This window comes from Symphodus melops (assembly GCF_947650265.1).
Source record: "Symphodus melops genome assembly, chromosome: 13".
In the NCBI taxonomy this organism is placed as follows: Eukaryota; Metazoa; Chordata; class Actinopteri; order Labriformes; family Labridae; genus Symphodus; species Symphodus melops.
Genome location: NC_136703.1, coordinates 20,273,468 through 20,292,339, shown reverse-complemented (window position 1 = coordinate 20,292,339; position 18,872 = coordinate 20,273,468). Strand labels below are relative to the sequence as shown.

The 18,872-nt window shown below is 38.1% G+C and overlaps 1 protein-coding gene across 1 annotated transcript; it reads left to right on the top strand.

The window, feature by feature from the left end:
* Positions 1-1,862: 1,862 nt before the first annotated feature.
* On the top strand, positions 1,863-17,119 carry LOC306834208 (immunoglobulin-like and fibronectin type III domain-containing protein 1; the record flags this gene model as incomplete). Its single annotated transcript, XM_079360042.1, has 25 exons — positions 1,863-1,896; positions 2,843-2,902; positions 3,790-3,912; positions 3,988-4,127; positions 4,306-4,405; positions 4,591-4,633; positions 4,720-4,897; positions 5,260-5,416; positions 5,580-5,852; positions 6,013-6,480; positions 7,071-7,172; positions 7,493-7,615; positions 7,873-7,992; positions 8,486-8,610; positions 9,395-9,536; positions 9,687-9,980; positions 10,523-10,819; positions 13,946-14,125; positions 14,209-14,337; positions 14,432-14,740; positions 15,403-15,488; positions 15,625-15,817; positions 15,915-16,211; positions 16,294-16,620; positions 16,719-17,119. The coding sequence occupies 25 exons, from the start codon at positions 1,863-1,865 to the stop codon at positions 16,721-16,723; spliced, it is 4,305 nt and encodes a 1,434-aa protein (XP_079216168.1). The 3' UTR covers positions 16,724-17,119.
* Between the last annotated feature and the right edge of the window lie 1,753 nt (positions 17,120-18,872).

Below are 18,872 nucleotides of genomic sequence, written 5' to 3'. Positions count from 1 at the left end.
TGAGTACCCTCTTTACAATGTGGGACTGTTGATAGCAAGGATGAGCTTAACAGTCCAAATTAAATGCAATGCCTCGTCTGTGTCAAGTTGCCTGCAGCACACCACCAAGGTCACCGTTAAATTAACATAGTTTAGGCAACATTTAAATGTGCATACTTAAAAACAGCCCAGTGTGACAGCTAAAACTCTCATGGTTTTTTTCTTTTTTTAAACGAAGCCACTGGCCTATTATCATAGCAATCAATCACAAAAAATGAAAAAAAAAATCCTTATGATATTATACAATCTATGCTATCTGTAATGTGGTATCAGTATGTCAGAATGAGATTCCACACAAACAGAATAAACACAGCAGTCACTTTCTTGTCAGCATCTGTCTGTGAAAGATGAGCATGCTGTCATCAGTAATTACTACACCAGGAGATAACTTCGCCACTAACTTGTCATTGGTAGCCCTTCCCTCTGCTTCTATTTACCTCTCTTTACCTCATCCAGAGCCCCACAACCCCACCCTCTGTGTGCCCTCCCCCCTTCCTCCTCCCAATAATACCCCACACACTTTGAGCATCCATCTGCTCCATCTGCTTTAACAGGGGAACCCTTTCCTTGACAGTCACAGTCCAGGCACAAGCTCCCAGGCAGAACAATCCGACATGTTTCCCCAAAGGATTTAATACCCAGTAAAATCTAGGAGGGTGCAAGTCCATACCACCTCCATAAACCATTCTGAGTCTCTGTGGGAGTAAGGACGGAGCTGTAGACAGGTAAACAAACTTCCTCTGTTTGTTTGTGTGTGGACCAAGCCTAAATCCTTACCAAAGGTCAGCCCGTATTTTGTCATATCCAAGTCTACAGTACAGTCTACAGGAGGAAAGGAATGTGACGTTTGTTCTTAAAGGAAGAGTGAGTTTGCAGTGTTTTAATTATTGATGGGCTGGTGGATCACGACTGATTTAATCCTTTGTCTTGTATCTGTGGATTACTGAGAATTCGGTGACAGTAGATGCAATTATCATCATCACTTTTGAATATAAAGGGATCAATGACTTTCTGTTGTAACATTAAAATGCCCACAGTATATATTTTTCATCTTTATATTTAAATAAGTAAGTGAAATACTTTTAGTGCAGTGGTGTACAGAGGAAATCTTCTCATGGCATTTTACTTTTTTAACTTGACATTTTAAAGCAGCAGTGGCAAACAGTCCAGCTTTGTTAAACCATATGAAGTAATTCAGGGTCATAGCTAACTATAGCTTAGGAGCTTTGGAGCTGTGCACCATCAGTGTTTGTCCTCTAGGTGATATTGACCTCTTATTGACCACTGCCTTTCAAGTTCTAAACCCTCTAAGCTTTCCTGAATATAAAGAAATTTCTCATCTTTCTTGTATGTCTCCTGTTTAAAAAAGATTGATACACAGCTTTTTCATAAAGGCAGAAACTGGTTAAATTCCCCCCCCCCCCCCAAATTGGATCCCTATGCATAGATAAGATCCATGTACTTCTTACTGTGTGTTAAGCCCAAAGTAATTATGCGTAAACACAATAGGTTGACTTATTTAGCGAATTTCTCCATTGGGGATTAATAAAGTTATATCTTACCTATGGACTCTACTGTACACGTCGGCCTAAAACAATGAGGGTAGACACATCCTGGCAAGTTTTGTACAGATGTTTTTGGAAGTTATATCAAAACAATTGAAGGTAACTTAGTTTCAGCAGCATGAAGGTGATGTGGAACACATTTGGTGTATATGTATTTACATTGCAAAGCCACATTTATGTTGGATCTTATCATTGGTACTTAGTTTAATTTTTCATTCTGTTTACAGGTCTCTCTTTTGACGGTCATCCCTCGCCAAAATGTGGAAAAGCGGAAAAACCCCTAAGAAACAATGTATGGCACACTAATTCCTCTTTCCAATTCAAACACTTTTTTTTACTTATTCATTTTTACTTGACTGAATTATGGTCAAATGTTGTGGTCTGGTTTCAATCCATTGCAAACCTAAATAGTGGCAAACAGAATGAAACAAAAAGACAGCAAAATACAGACACACTTGGCTACTAGCTGGTGAACATTTAGCTGTTAAAGAGCTAGCTATTTCTCTCCGGCAGCAGTGGAGTCTAAAAGCAGAGCTAAGCTTCATCAACTTAAAGACAACAAGTCAATGTCGCGCTAAGACTGAATTTTGCTGCCCTCACGTGGCCAACAATTGGTTATTGCAGGTATGAAGATACTTCTCCAACCCATTAGTTCACATGAGGTCCTCCTTCAGAGACAATAAAAAGAGAAAACATTTACTCTCGCAAGATGGTACGCTGTTGGACTTTTGCCCAACTGGCAGGCACTTCAACATCCAGTTGATTAAAGGTCTTTTCTCTCAGGCTTCAGTGTTAAAGTGAGGATGAGAAGAAAACATCCGTGGATTAAGGTTGCCTGCCTACTGCCCTTCATAGTGACCCTGTCAGGGCTTTAGTTTACTCAGGCCTCTGTAAGCTTTCCTTTTCCACATTATGCCAGACTGAGTTTTCACTTCTCTCCCCACTGTTTACTTTGGTCTTTGAACCTCTTACCCTCCATACTTCCCTATTTTTTAATCAACGCTTCCAAACATCCATCTATTCACCCATAAGTCCATCCATGAAATGTACCTAGAAGCATAGACGAATACATGCTTACCTGGCTGAGAAAACATTTCCATGAAGTACAACACATTTCCTGCAACAAAAATCCTTCTATACAATATGTACTATATACACACAATACTATATTTAATGTTTAAAGGCTCACCATTTGCTCATGTGCTTGTAACTGATGTAATGTTGTTTCTTCCACCCAGGTTTCTCCCTCGTTCATCAATACATTCAACATTTCAACGAAGTGTCTGGCAACAAGTCAGGTGAACTCAAAGAGTGGTTGATGTAGAGTTTAACTAAAATGTTGATTTGAATCCTTTCTTATGAATAACGTAAGAATAGTGAATAACACATTAGGTATTATTGAATAGTGTATCTGCCTGTCATTGTGTTGTAAACCTGAACTTAAACATCTATTTACTACCTTATTAAGTCAGGCGCCCTCTGTGACACGTTAGACTGGGTGACAGCTCTCCAAATTCAACCCTTAACTTAAAGATCATCAATCCCTGAAATAATGTTGTTCTTCTATCTTGGCATTTCAAAAGCCTGATAAAAAAAAACAGCTAAAGAGAAGATCAGTTTGAGAAACTCATGTACTACTGTGGAGAGAAGTAGAACTCAAATGACAAGTCAATTCATCCAATCGTCCGTCTACAGAAAATCCACCTGAAAATGTTTTGATAATCAATTTCAAACTATTTTGTGGCCTATCAGAGCAAACCAAGACAATTGATTGATTCGATAGAAGCATATGTTGATCATCAGCCCTAATCTGCAACTGTACAAGATAGATACAGGAGCCTGATTATATAATGTTTTAAATATCTTATAATATGTTGTAACTTCTCTACACATGCACTATCCATTCAACTATTGTGTGCAGTGCTTCTTGTTTGTTTAACATACACATCAACAAGGTAATGAGCAAGGGAGTGTGTCTGTAAAAGCACACATCCACACAAGCCATCGTGAAAACCTTTGACATTTCTGACATCTGCTGGTGGAGAGGAAATGTATTTAGTTCTACCAAATGCAACACTTTCCATTTGGTCGGATGATTTAGTTGAAGTTACTTTGTTTACTCAGACATTTAACCATCATAGTTACATTTTGTATTCTCAATAATCTTTTTGTTGACTTTGTTTAGCTGCCATCAGGAGAAGATCCAAGACTCCTGGAGTGATGATCACTCAGTATGTAGTCAACCTACCAGAAGGGAAATCCACCCCAGATTTCCAGTCTAAACCATTGGAAGTAGAAGTTAAAGAAGGTGGGTTACATTATAGAACAGCCCTAAAAAATAAAGCATTACACATTTAATAATCCTATTCTGCTCATCGTTTAGGACAACTAGCTGTTTTCAAGGCCATAGTGACAGGGGATCCAAAACCAGAGGTTTCATGGAGAAGAACTAAAGGAAGTCTTTTAGACAAGAAGAAATTTATGAGTAAATATGACGAATCAACTGGAGAGCACATACTGGAGGTGAGTTACTAAATGATTAAACAGACGAGAGAAAACAAAACTTTGACTACTAACTGATCAGACTGTGTTTGTATTAGTCAAGTGAAGCATATTACTATGATGTCACAAGTACAACACATTAGCTAAATTCAATCTCTTCATCTAAAAACACAAGTGCTGAATGTTTTAATATTTCTAGATTCGTAAAGTAACTACAGAGGAAACAGATACATACAAGTGCTTGGCTGTGAATGAATTTGGCAAAGCTGTCTGCACGACAACGCTCAACCTGACTGAAGGTATGAGTTGATGTGATTGGTCCTTTTACAAAGTTTTATCAATCTGGCTGGTATTAAATATTCCATTACTGGAGCTCTCATCAATTTCTTGTTCTTTTTACATTTAATTAAAAAAAAAATAGTAATGTTGTTGTCATAGAAGTTTATAGTTTTTATTAAAAAAAAAACTGATGTGCTGCTTTCAGATTTGAAAAATCCAGCAGATTTCAGAAAATTGCTGAGGAGAAGGTAAAAATGAAAAAACACTATGGTATCAAAATATACCACAATGAATGTTTATTAAATAGTATATAATATTTGCCCTGTCCCGATAGCAAAGCAGAAAACAAAACAGCGAATGGGGAAACTGATGACAAATTCTGGGAAGCAATGCTGAATGCTGACAGGAGTGACTATGAGAGAATTTGTGCTGAGTTCGGCGTTACAGACATCCAGTCGATCATCAAGCAACTGGCTGAGAAGAAGAAGGAGGGAAAGCAAAAAAACTGTGCGGTACGAAATCTGTTAAGTACAATAATCAGCTGGATTATTTACATACTTCTTCACCCCTACGATGGATTCTCATTAGACTATCTAGAGACAGTACAACATATTAACACTATCTTGGACATGAGCACAAACTATTTCACCCTGGCTTTTTATTTGCACGTTCAGACCTTAGATGTGAGATTTAAATACAGTATATAGTGCCCCGAAACAAAAAGGGCATATTTTGAAACAACAGTGTTTTATCTAAATTCATCAGTGCTACCCTTTGACATTTAAACATGCACATATACTACAGTGATATTATCTTTCCACTGTCACAATATGACATTTTTGTCTTTGTTTGAATCTCTGATTGTCTTTGTAAGGATGGTGAGAAACCATACGATGAAGATTTATCAGAGGAAAACGGCATTAAGAGTCGTAGGAGGACAAAGGATCATGGTGTCAATGGCCCAATGCATAAAGAAGCATGGCGGGATCAAATAGATGAAGAGGTCAAGCGCCTGTTTTCAGAATTAAAATGTATGTATATGTTGTGTTAAAGATTGTCCATGTTTGGTTTCAGGTTTTGTGAATAGATATAACTGGCTCAAAGGTGGACACACCTCACATACAAAGACACAAACTCAACTTTGTTAAACAAACTGACGTCTGGTTCACTGACTTCTTTGTGTTGCTTTTCCAGTGTCCAAAGTGGACTTTGTGATCAAAATTCAGGAGATTAAAGCTGAAGAAAACGATGACGCCCTCTTTGAGTGTGTCCTGACACACCCATTACCCAAGATATCATGGATGGGCAAGGGCAGCGAGCTGGAGGACGGGGAAAAATACAGCATAACAGTGTCAGACCACCAACTGATCCATAGCCTGCTGATCAAGGACTGCACGCTGCTGGACAAAAGCATCTATTCAGTTGTGGCTGGCAATGCGTCCTGCAGCGCCTGGCTGGTTGTAGAAGGTAACCTTAATGTTAAATGTATGCCTAAATGTAAAGTATATAAAATCCGCCGCCAGCAGGCTCGAAATCAAAACAATAACTAAAGATGACGTCGAGGCTCGTGGGGTATCATGGGAGTTGTTTTGTGTCATGTCGGATGTATGTTCCATCTTTTAAACAGAGAGGGACCCCGCATCTACTGGGAAGAAGACAGTCCGTACAAGTACCTTGAACGGTGGAGGACGGATCGACCTTGAAAAGGTGGCAAAAGAGCAGCAATTAAAAAACCAACAAGAGATGGAGAACATTTTAGCGGCTGTAAAAGAAAAGTACAAGGAAGAGCTGTTGAAAGACGGGATAATATTAACCACTGGAAGTGACAGTGAAATAAGTGAGGTCACTGGACCAGGCAAAAACAACGGAGCAAAAGGGAAGAATGGAAAGGAAAGTGACAGTGAAATAAGTGAGGTCACTGGACCAGGCAAAAACAACGGAGCAAAAGGGAAGAAAGGAAAAGTAAAGTTCAAAATCTTCAAAGAAGATGGCACAGAAGCCGAATTAGACGATTCAGATGGGCAACTGACAGAAGATGACCCAAGAAAGGAAAAACGCACAAGATCTGGTCAAAAGGATTTTGACAAGGTAACAGGTAAAGTCGATCGATGCCTGACTGAATTCATTTTCACTATCACAACTGTTACATTTATAATAAAAACATGCAGACTTGTTTCTACATCGTAAATATGACATTGGTGAGAAAATGGGTATTGGCTTTTAATGCTTGGGTAAAATGTTACACAAGTGCCCTTCCATCTAACCTTTTTTTTTTTTAGCCTATTTGCTATCATGCATCAAATAAGTTATTACAGGTAAACAAATTTGGCATCTATTTATGTTAGGCCTACTTTTCTGCACACCAAGGATTTAAAAAAAAAAAAAAAAAAAAAAAGGAAAATCAACCGACTACAATAGGTATATGGTCAACATTAGTCTGAAAGATTTAGCTGAACTTTAATAAGAATATAAATAACTGATAAGGGAATTATGGTGGAAAATTTCAATATAATATTGTTGCACTACTCGTCCTGACTTCCATGTTTGTGTAAATCCATTTCTTTGTGATTGACTATTTTCAGAGCTTGTTTTCTTCATGTCCTTTAAAATGCTGGACTCTGTGTGACGAATCAATGTGCAAAAATGTTAATATAGAGTTTAATTGAGTTCATTTATTTTCCAAAGGTGAAAGGGAAGATGCTGATTTTGATGTAAATAAAGACTCTACCAGGTCCACAAGACGTCAAGGGCACAAAAAGAAAGCCCAGCGGAAACAAGGCACATCTGGTAAGAGAGAACAAAAAATACTAACTTCCACACTGAAAGAAATGTACTGTATTAAAAGTAATCCTTTAGGATAAGTGACACTTCAAATCAGGTAACACTGTATTCATTTTAAGAAGTTTGAAAGATTGGCTTATCAATTCAGTACCTGATCTGAAAGTTCTTAAATTACTGAAAGTGTGCAAGGCAGAGGGATCATCTGAACCGATCCTTATATTTCAATGTCATTTTAAAAATTCATATATAAAATGAACCCAGTGATGGAGACATTTCAAAATTACAAAGCAAAAAAAAACTACCTGAAGTCTATTACCCTTACACAGATCAAAATGAACTTGAAAGTGAAAATGAAGAAAGTGACAGCGATGACTGCGAGGACTCTACAGGCCAAGTCAACAATTCGAGCAGTTCAAAGAAACGTCAACGGTCAAAGAAAGCGATTAATGGTAAGAGAAAACAAGTAATGGATCCTGGCAGGGCGGTGTATTGTATATATATATATATATATATATATATATATATATATATATATATAGCTTAGATAAGATAACAGTTTAATCTTTTGCATCCTGTTTCATAGGAAAGAATCTGATTTGTTTACATTTTGTTTTTAAGGGTGCTTCAGTACTGTACTGTTTCAAGGACTCAATTTGTGTTGAATTACTGCCACATGCCAGAAAAGTTTCTTCTTCTTTTTTTTAAGTTGAGAGCGTAGTTCTAGAGGAACACAATGAGTGTGAAGACAATGAAGATGCAACTGGCTCCGTGACACAATCAAGGCGTAAAAAAAGACAGGGCCCACTGATAGAAGACACTGTAGTTGGTGAGTAACCTTAGCGGGATCGTGACTGAATCACTCAATCAATTGTCCAGCAATCAAATCATTGGTTTCATTCAATAAACCCAATAAACCCAATAAACCCTGTTCCTTTTAGGAAGTAGTCAAGTTGATTAGCACCTCCACTGAAATAAGCTCATAATAATGATGATATACTTTATACTTGTCTATCTTCATAATATTAAGTGGCTTTCCCGTTTTGCTCAACATGTTTATTTATCATTTTTACAGATTAGGGAGGGACTCTCACCTGTAAAGAACTAAGCTGCAAAGAAAATTTACGTTGCTTAATTTAAGGAGTTTCCTGATAGATCTGCATTCGGCTACAAACACTCATTTGCTCTCAACAAAATACTGCACTTTGAATCATAAGTGTGTTGAATAAGAAAAAAACGACAACTAAAATTGTCTACTGTTAATATCTGTAATGCATCGTGAACATTCAAATATTAAAACAGTTTCCCTGTCTGTATGTTAGATCCAGGGGTTCATTTTGTCTGTGGTCTGTCTGATGTCAGCGCTATCATCCATGAGGCTGCTGAGTTAACGTGTAAGCTCAGCAGTGAAGACTGTGATGGCGTCTGGTACAGAGACGGCAAAAAGGTTAGTCATGAAGGCCAAACTCATCATTTCTTGGAGAACTCGGGGCAGGTCAGTCAAGAGAGTGTGTTAAAGTTGCTTGGTGATCCAAAGTTGCTTTCACAGCAGTGGTTTGGCTCGTTTGGTCCAAGGGGAAAAAAATAACTTTATTTTTTTATTTTATTTTTTTTAAACTTAATTCAATATCCGTCGTGAGATCAAGTTACAAATGACATCGCATTCACTTATAACACTACTTGATACGGTTTAACTTTGGAGACTGCAGCCATCAAACAGACACATTTCAGATTACTTGGCAATTTTATACATATATATATATATATATATATATATAAAACAGTTCCATTTAGTTTTATGAGAAGATGCATTTTTTCCGTTGTTATAAGGACCAACCAATACAGTAAAAAATATGATTATTATAAGTACAGACTGCAAGTAGACATTTGAAGAATAATCAGAAAGTAACTGTGACTGTTTAAATATACAGAGAACAACAAGTTCAACCAAGCTCGGTTGTCTGTATCTGTTATAAACAGTGATTCAAGGTTGCCAAATGTTCTTTTTTTTTTGTGCTTTTCCTCCTTTCCGCTTATTTTGTAACTTTTTTAACAAATACACTCCAAACCAGTACACAAGCAGAATTACCTTTGACATCAACCAAACAGGCGCACACGATGCCGGCCTCTGAACAGCAATATCTCTAATTAATGTCCAAAGAGCCTTTTTTTTAAGTGTAAACCCCCCTGTGTTTTGTGATTGCTCTATTTTCTGTCTCTTCTGCAAACAGATTTCCCCAGATGACAATTTCACTATCAGTAAGGATGGTGCAATCCATAAATTAGTCATTATCAGCTGCACGGAAGAGCACTCTGGGAAATATCGTTTTGAGGCAGACGGTCGCAAAACAGAGGCAATGATCAACGTCAAAGGTTTCAGGATTCTAATGACATCATTGAATGTTATTTTGATGATAAAGCTGAACTGAAACGATTACAAATGTTTCTATAAACACATCTTAAGTACTGATCATACTCAAATGCAATATCAATGCCGAAATGACCCAGATGTTCTTTTTTAAGATCCGCCAAAGTTCGATCCTGAAGATCTAAGAGCATTCATTGAGCCATTGACAGTTAAAACGGGGCACAACGCCATCTTCAAACTGCGTTTCGTTGGCCACGGACCCATAAAAATTCAGTGGTACAAAGAGGGAGACGGGCTCCAAGAGGACAGCAATACAAGGATGGAGAAATCTGCAAGTCACAGCCGCTTGCTCCTGAGCAGGTGCCAACGGAAAGACACAGGAGAAATCAAGATCAAGCTCAAGAATGAACACGGCTTCATTGAAGCAACTTCACAGCTAATTGTGCTTGGTGAGTGAGCGGAGGGGAGTGCAGAAAGAAACAGGAAATCTCTTACTCTGTTTTTTTTCAAAGCGCTTCATGTAACACACTGAAAAATGGCAGACAAACAAAAGGGAAGTCTTCAAGTTAATTCTTATCTTGATGGATGCCAAAAGAAGTCATTTGTGAGGCAAGCTTTGCTTTCAAAAGCCTTTTCTCTTCAAAGTGTCCTTAAATGAATCCAAACTCATCCACAATCTTTCATTCCAGGCCAGTGTTGTCTCTGTTATGTGAGAAGGGCTCAACTTATCACTGAGCCTATTTGTGCCAGAACAGATTTTTATTCTTTTTTTTTTAAAATAAAGCACAATCATGCTCTCTTTTAAAAGTTGTGTATTTTGTTCCATAGAATGCCAGTTTCCGCTAGCATGAGGGTTTTATAGGATGTGTTTCTTCATTCAGTGTTTAACATACTGCACAAGTTAAAACCTTTAAATATTTTGTGATTATTTCTCAATCACGCATTTTGATTAATGGGATTTCAATCCGGTAATTTTTACTTTTTTTTCCAGACAAACCGAGTCCACCTCAGGGTCCTGTAGAGGTAACAGAAAGTTCAGCTATGTGTATTGAATTTAGATGGAGACCTCCGAAGAATGATGGCGGCTCACCAGTGATAAACTACGTACTGGAACGACAGCAAGTGGGACGAAACACCTGGAAGAAATTAGGGGAAATCCCAGGTGTGCCCAGCTATCGGGACAATGATGTGGACCATGGCCGGAAATACTGTTACCGCATCCGAGCAGTAACTGCTGAGGGTTTGAGTGACATTATGGAGACAGATGACATACAAGCCGGGACTCTTGGTAAGTCAAGATGACATTTGTTTGATATCTTTCAGATCAGTTTTCCCTATAACTCAACTCAAGAGTTAAAGAAAAAACACACAGCGTCTACTTTTCCATTTGTGAAAGTCAATTAATCTTTAATCCTTCAGTAATACCAATATGTTGGGGACTGAGCTCCACAATACCAATTCACAAAGGCAAACATCCATTTCATTCTCCTATCAAGGATAAGATTCCAGTGATCGTAGGTTAACTCTTTACAGGGCACTCGTTGAAATACTTTGGAATTCAAAAATTCAACCTCATAGTGTTATACGGGGACATAACAGAACTTTATTGCTGTTATAACATTTTTCAAAATTGTAAGTGTAATAAACAGTGACAAAGTTACCATATTTGGTTCAAATGCCACAATAGCAGGATCAGTGACGTAGGGTGATCTCTTCTGATTGGCTGAGTGAGGATCACATGCTTCTCGACCTTACTGAGGTGCAGAAGGCTGGCCAAATGCAATGTTTGTGGAAATTACCAAAAATAGTCACTTGCCCTATAAAGGGTTAAGAACTCTAAATAAACTGACCCAGTTCTACCTCTCCAGGGCACCGTGCTCAACTGGCTCCTTTCATTGCCAAGCAGTAGGATCTCTACTCCGTTCTCTATCCAGATGTCTGAGCTCCAGCTGTCCTTCATAGCCTAATTTCGCCCACTTACTAGCAATCTTGTTCTTTTAGTCAAGAGTAAAGGTTGAGCGTGGATTATCTGGTTAACTGAAAGCTTTGCTTTTTCCATGATGGACTGGTACAACATGTGTGTTGTTTTGGATAACACACCAAGTCACCCGTCAATCTCATGATCCATTTTACCTGTACACAAGATACTGAAATGCTTGAACGCAGGGTCTTAAAGCCAAGCCAAGTAGATTCAGCAGCAAAGCATACCAACACAGCAATACGAGTCTGCCACAAAGCTCAACATGTCGCAATAGTTCATTTATAAAAAATACCAGAAAAGGCTCAGAGTTAATCCATGCATCACAACATGACAGCAGAAGCATGTCAATACAGACTAAGGACAACCACCAGCTCTATTACAAGCACAATGCAAGAAAAACGTCTTGAACTTACTTTTTGAGGTTTTCTTGACAGACCACAACCCCCTGGTCTCTCTTTATGAAGTCTATGTGCTGAACAGGGTCTTCATCCCATTGATCCACGAAAGTAGTGGTTTAGTCTCGAAAAAGTTCATTCCATTGTCAATATGTTGTTAAATTCCAGAGGTTTCTGAAAATAGATACATGTTTTACCTCAATTTATGGCTGCTATAATAAATCATCTTCCTGAGGATAAATAAATAAATACAAGTGTATTTGGGGGTATCACTAAATTAGTTAATACATTTTAGCATTAAAAATACTTTTATGTTAAAACTATTGAAGACTTCACTGAACATTGCAAAACAATCTACACATACTTTGTACAGTAAACCCACCATCAACCTGATATACTTGATGGAATATTTATTCACTGTACATTATTGTGCGTTAAGGGAAAGCAACAGTTTATGGACTGATACTGTAGCATCCGAGCTTAACCAAATGTGCACATGCTTTTATCGACTTTTTAAGATAGCTGACATAACACAATCAGTGTGGTTTTATATTTTACTACTACCAGCCTGCCCTAAAAAAACAAACTACAAACTGTAGTTCATAGCAAATAAGTGTGGACAAACAAAATTGTTAAGAAAAAAAAACAATTTGTGGTTTGGTTATGTTATTATCCTATTTGTAGTCATAATTTACCTCTTACACTTCACTTACCATTTCTGTTTCAACACATTTTAAAATCCTCAGACTATATACTTCCATAGAAAAATAACACTTTTTTGCCCAATAAAGACTGGTTCTTGTTTTATCTTTTTATAAACAATTGCAGGAAGAATAAGGAAGGCATAACAAAAACCAAAAACTTACTTTCCAAAAAACTAAATCAAAAAAATGTCAAAAAAAGACAGGGAGCCACGAGGAGCCACAGAAAACATTACAGAAACCTCCAATACCGACAAGCTACAGCAGACATGATGAACTGACATAGAAGGGAAGAAACACTGAGATTAAATAGACACAGGGATAATCAAACACAGGTGAGACTGGTTACACAGGTGAGGACAATCAGGGCAATCTGACAGGAGGGAAACACACAAGGAGCAATGAACACAAGACAAGGACAACTACAAAGTAAAGCCTGAACACTGAAAACACAACCTAAACCAGATGTTACAAAAATAAACAGGAAACACTTAAGACTAAGAAACACTAAACTAGGAAACCCTAACACACCAGTAAAACAGGAAAACATATTACAGACCACATAGAAGGATACAAGGATACAAAGTAACACAGGAAACACTGAAGACTAGAACTATAATATAAATAAGAAAACACTTGCACACAGGGAAACACACAAGGAAAATAAGAACTTAAACAAGACTAGAAATCAAAACTCAGAATTTCAAAACTAAAAATTACAGGTGTAACTTTTTACACTAATGATGTGGCAATTATGAAGGCCATGCTAGTTGTAAATTCAGCCAGCAATCATTTGAGTCACAGTTTTATTTAAATAGCACCTTTTTATACAACAGTGTGCAGGTTAGAGGGCTTCCCAACAGACACAAAATGACAGAAAGTGATAGCAATAATGAAGACATTAAAACAAGAACAAGATTAAAGCAATAAAGAAGGTAATATAATTAAAAAGATGAAAACAATTTTTTAAAAAATCAATACAGCACGACAAATTAGCGATCAATAAAAATATTTTAAGATTGTAAAAAAAGTTGATAGAGACAAAAAACAGAGATAGAACAGTGATACTTAATCATTCAAATCAATGTCATTACTGCCCCCTGCTGTTCTCCCTAATCCATTTCACTACCCCAGTTACTGCTGGTCTTTACTTTGGCCTTTATGCAACCTGTTTCCAGAACCTAATAGGAATGAGATTAAATGGCAGTCATGTCAGTCTGTCAGCCTCTCTTCTGTCAATGACTGATGTAAACTTTCATCTATGATCACTTTCATTACAGTCACTCTCTGAGTTCAACCTTTTCTACCGTTACATGTCTTTTTCTGCATTTCTTCAGCTTTTCCCGGCCCTCCTTCATATCCAAAGGTGGTCAGCGCCTGTGATGACTGCATCAACATTTCCTGGGATTCCCCAAGTAATAAAGGAGGTTCACGAATCCTTGGCTATATTTTGGAGAAAAGGAAGAAGGGGAGTAATCTGTGGACTGTTGTTAATGCCTTGGATGAACTAATAAAAGGTCTGCATTTTTATTCACCTTCAGTTTAGTCTAGCATTGAAGACAACAACACTGAATTTTTGTCATTGCGAAATTACTTCTAGAGAAGAAATATGCAGTGAAAGATGTAGTGGCAGGAATGGAGTATGAATTCAGAGTTACTGCCATAAACCTCTCGGGAGCTGGTGAATACAGCAGCCCGTCTGAGTTTGTTTTTGCGAGAGATCCCAAGAGTAAGTGTTGCAACACATTTGTATCCAAAAGTAACCCGAGTCAAAATGTCTTCAAATTATGACTTTAAAACTTTTTTTATTTTGTGAACCTCAGAGCCTCCTGGTAAAGTTTTAAACCTGAAGGTGACAGAAACTTCTTACTCACACATTGTTCTGACTTGGACCAAACCTGAGGATAAACCAGGAATACAGGACGAAGCAAAGGGGTATTTTGTTGAGATCCGTCCTGCTGAAGACATTGAATGGTCCCGCTGTAATACCACCACCCTCATTACGACTTCCTACAATGTAAAAGGCCTTAAATCTATGGGCATGTACTGGCTGAGAGTGATTGCGACTAATGACGGTGGAGATAGCGCTCCTGCAGAGCTGGCCAACTATGTCCTTGCGATGCCCTCGCCCGGTTAGTAGAGTCTTGTTTGAAATTTAAGAAAGATATTGCTGTTTAGTTGCACCTATGCATACAATAAGCAATCAGTCAGCATTCATGTATAGTCTAGAGATCAATAAGAGGCATTTACTTTGACATATTATGTTGCTGTGAGAAACAAAAAATAATGAAAGAAAAACAACAAAAATATGTAAAAATTGGAACACAGGAAACGCTTAAATGTGCAAAACAAAATTCCACTAAATTTTCTGAAAAAGGAGAAATTGTTGCATTGATTAGTATTTGAATTAAATACAGGAATGTACAAAAGCTCTTAAATCCAATCCAAAATGGTGAATATTTTAGAAGATTAAAATAGTAATTTAAATTAAAAAAATACAGTTTTGTGTAAAACAGTTGGAATGTAGTTTATGAGGTAAAGCTTCCAAAGTGTCTTCGCTCTCTTCTAGTTCTGTAAGAGCTCTATGCTTCTCTATGATCTGTATGTTGTTGTATGCTATTTTCAGGAGACTGAAACACTGATCTGTTACCTAATTACAAATGTATACCTTTGGGTTAGAATGCCATAGGAATTTGTCACATAGTTGTGCACGGACACATTTACCTTATGTAAGAACCATTTGAAGTTAAATATTGTCCAAAGCACTTTTCATTGTTTTTGCTCAATATTCCAGTGAGGCCAAAGTTCACAAACCACAAGATGAAGAGTTTCATGGTGGTGAGGGCTGGAAACTCAGTCAGGATCACTGTCAACTTTGAGGTAAGATTTCAACTCCGGAGACTGATGCTGCTGCGAACATTTGACTTTGCAAAACTAAACAACATCCAAACCCAAAGCATAGTGAATTAAGCCATGCATGTTATACATGAAATATTACTCAAGTTCTCCTGTACAGGCCTCCCCGCAGCCTAAAATAATCTGGCTGAAGGACAATGGGCCTGTTACGAAGCGAGTTACGGTCAGTAACTCTGATGGCACATCACAGCTGCTGATCCCAGCCTCAGAGCGCTCTGACACTGGCATCTACTCCATTTTGGTGAAAAATCTTGCAGGACAGGAGACTTTCAGTATAGAGGTCAGGGTCACAGGTAAAGCACATGTCAGGAGAAAAACGTTTTAATAATATCCTTTTTAAAAAAGAGACATGTTAATGGTTCATCACTAAAAGTAGATTGTGCTTTACAGATGATCCAAAGCCTCCTGGGCCTGTGGAACTGGAGGAAAATGTGCCAGGCACAGTCACAGTCATCTGGGCGCCTTCTCCTGATGAGAAGCGCGATGACCGTCTCCACTACATAGTGTCCAAACTGGACTCCACCAAACGCACGTGGACCACAGTGGCGGAAAGGCTCTTTAATAACAAGTTCACAGTCTGCAACATCATGCAGGGAAGGGAATATAATTTCCGGATCTACGCCAAAAATGACATGGGTGTATCTGCACCCTCAGAGTCTCCTACCTGGGGGATGGAGCGGAAGAAAGGTTTGTTTGTGCATAGTTTAGAAACTCAGTAAATTCATAAAGATAGATACATTTCAATTTGATGTATCTCCTCTTCTTGCAGAGAAGTTTGTGGTGAAGATAGCGACCAGAGAGGACTGTGATTTGCGCTGCGCTCCGACCTTCGTTGTTCCTCTGAAGCTCCACACTGCACCGAAAGGCTACGAGTGCTACATGAGCTGTGCAGTGAAGGGAGATCCAAAACCGCGCATCACGTGGTATCGAAATCACATCAGCCTGAACACTAACACCAACTATTACATCTCTGACACCTGCGGAGTTTGCTCCATGCTGATTCTCCGCGTAGGCCCCAAAGACATGGGCGAGTACACCATTAGTGCAGAGAACGCCCTCGGACGCGCTGAATGCTCCACCGTGCTCAGTGTCAGAGGTGAGGGAGAAACACGCCTGCAATTTAAATCAAGGCCTTAACATTATTTCAAAAAGACAGAATTCATTAAACATCCTCTCTCTCTCTTTTCCACACAGAGTGAAGAAACTAAATCCATCATGAAGCAATATCAATTTACTTGGTTGTGTCTGAAATCATTTACTACTCCCCACTCACTGTTACAGAGTAAAACTGTATGTACAGGACTCTGAAGTCAACAAAATGAGCTGTTTAAAGAGTATCAAGTGCTGTTTTAGTGGCTGTATACTACATTTAATGAAGCATTGTGGGATATTTGGGTTGACTATATTTATTTAGATTCTCACTAAAAAATTCAGAGATTATAACAAAAAGGTGAACGTCTTCTATAGTGGAATATATAGTCATACTGAAGAGAGTGATTTCAGGCAAAGCCAAAATGTTTGGATTGAAGTGATGCTTGGATATAATAAACCAAATAGTAAAAAAAAAATATATTGGACATTATATCTAGTGGACTGACTGGCTATGAAATAAAGAATACAGATAACCTCTAAAAATATGTAAATATTGGTGTTTTGATGATTATTTTACTATCTTTTGGGTTCACATCACAAAATCAGTGTAGAACATGAACATTGTCTTTTTCACCACAGACATTTGCACTTTGGTCATGACAGCACAAGTTTTACTAACAATACAACAATGATCTCATCCTTTTAAGTGCGCGAGCACGCATGGACAGAACAAGGATCCTGAAGGGAGATTAAAGACATTCTTTTGTCTTCAGGATCAAATTTTAAACTGGTGCTTTTCATTCTGGGACATGTCAAAATGTGTTCTGGAAGTAATGCCAGTATTTTATGCTACAAAATCACCAAGACACGTTTTTTTTAAATGTACTTGACAATAAACCACATTCTTTTAGGTATATGTGTTTTGATGAACCTCTAGGCGGAGGCTTGGTGGAGCAGTACTCGGATGAATCTGTCATGTAATTGACCTTCATGTGATACTTCAGGTACACACATATTACACTTCAGTACTGCAAATATTTGCTTATTATCATGTGTGCTTGTGTTGAGGCCCAGAGTTCTCCCTCAGGTTCGGAGTTCACTTTTGTTTTAAATGTACAGGGAGTGTGTGCACAATCAGCACATTTATACTGACGCTTTCTAAATAGAAAAAGAGGCATGACATGCTAAATATCACTGCCAGTGGTCTGTAGTGCAGATTAGTTTAGTTTTTAAAGCAGTGGTTAACACCATCATCTCACGCCAAGGTGCTGGATCCTCCTCCTGCCTCTATAGGTGTAATGGTTTAACACACATCAGTCATGTGAAGGTTTGGCAACTTGTCCTGTGTACTGTTGACCTGCAATCATCCAATGTAAGCTTTGCTTCAGCAAGTCATGTGACCTTTCAGTTTGACAAACAAAGCCAATGCAGAGCTTTTTTAAACCTATTGTCTATTTGTCGGATGAGATATGGGAGACTACACAATTTAAGAAATAGACCCTACTTCTCACTTATTATCTTACACATTTTGAAACAAGTTAAGGTCTCCATTAAGTCTTATTTAACACACCATGATGATCATTTTGTCAATTGTGCTGCTATTTAGAGCAACATTGACAATACAAAATGTTGCGCCTGACACTCCTACCAAGACATGACTCAAGACATATTCTCTGCAGGGGTATTTAGAGACGGGTTTTTCCCCCAACTGCAGGTTTCAAAAAGGAAGCTGGTTACATCACAGTGGCTACTTCCACTTTCTATAGATTATGCCAGCTATCATGGAGGAGAAAATGAATGGATTTTTTTTTCTCCAAAATAAAACAGCGTTAATACGAATCAGTTATAAGGTCTTTAACCATTAACAGAAGACTTAAGCTCTGCACTTGAGGGGATTTAGGGAATTAAAGTCAAGAATGAATACCTTAAAAGTGGAAAATATGACTTCGTGATCTTTTTACAGCTTGAGTGATCACTCCTCTAAATATTTCCTATGGTTGCATTTTTAAAGGACACTGTAATATGAGCACAATGAAGAAACTTGGAGGGCTAATTGATTGATAAGGACAATAAATCAGCCACACGTCACGTCTTAAAAACCCATGCTGGTTTATGGCAGAGGTGTGTTAAAGCTGCAGGGCGCATGCAGCTCTGCATGCATGGACCCCAGCAGCAGCAAAAAATAGCGCACGGAGCGCACGGAGCAGCTGTACGTGTAGGTTTTCTATTAGATGACAGCAGCGCACATGGAGTTGG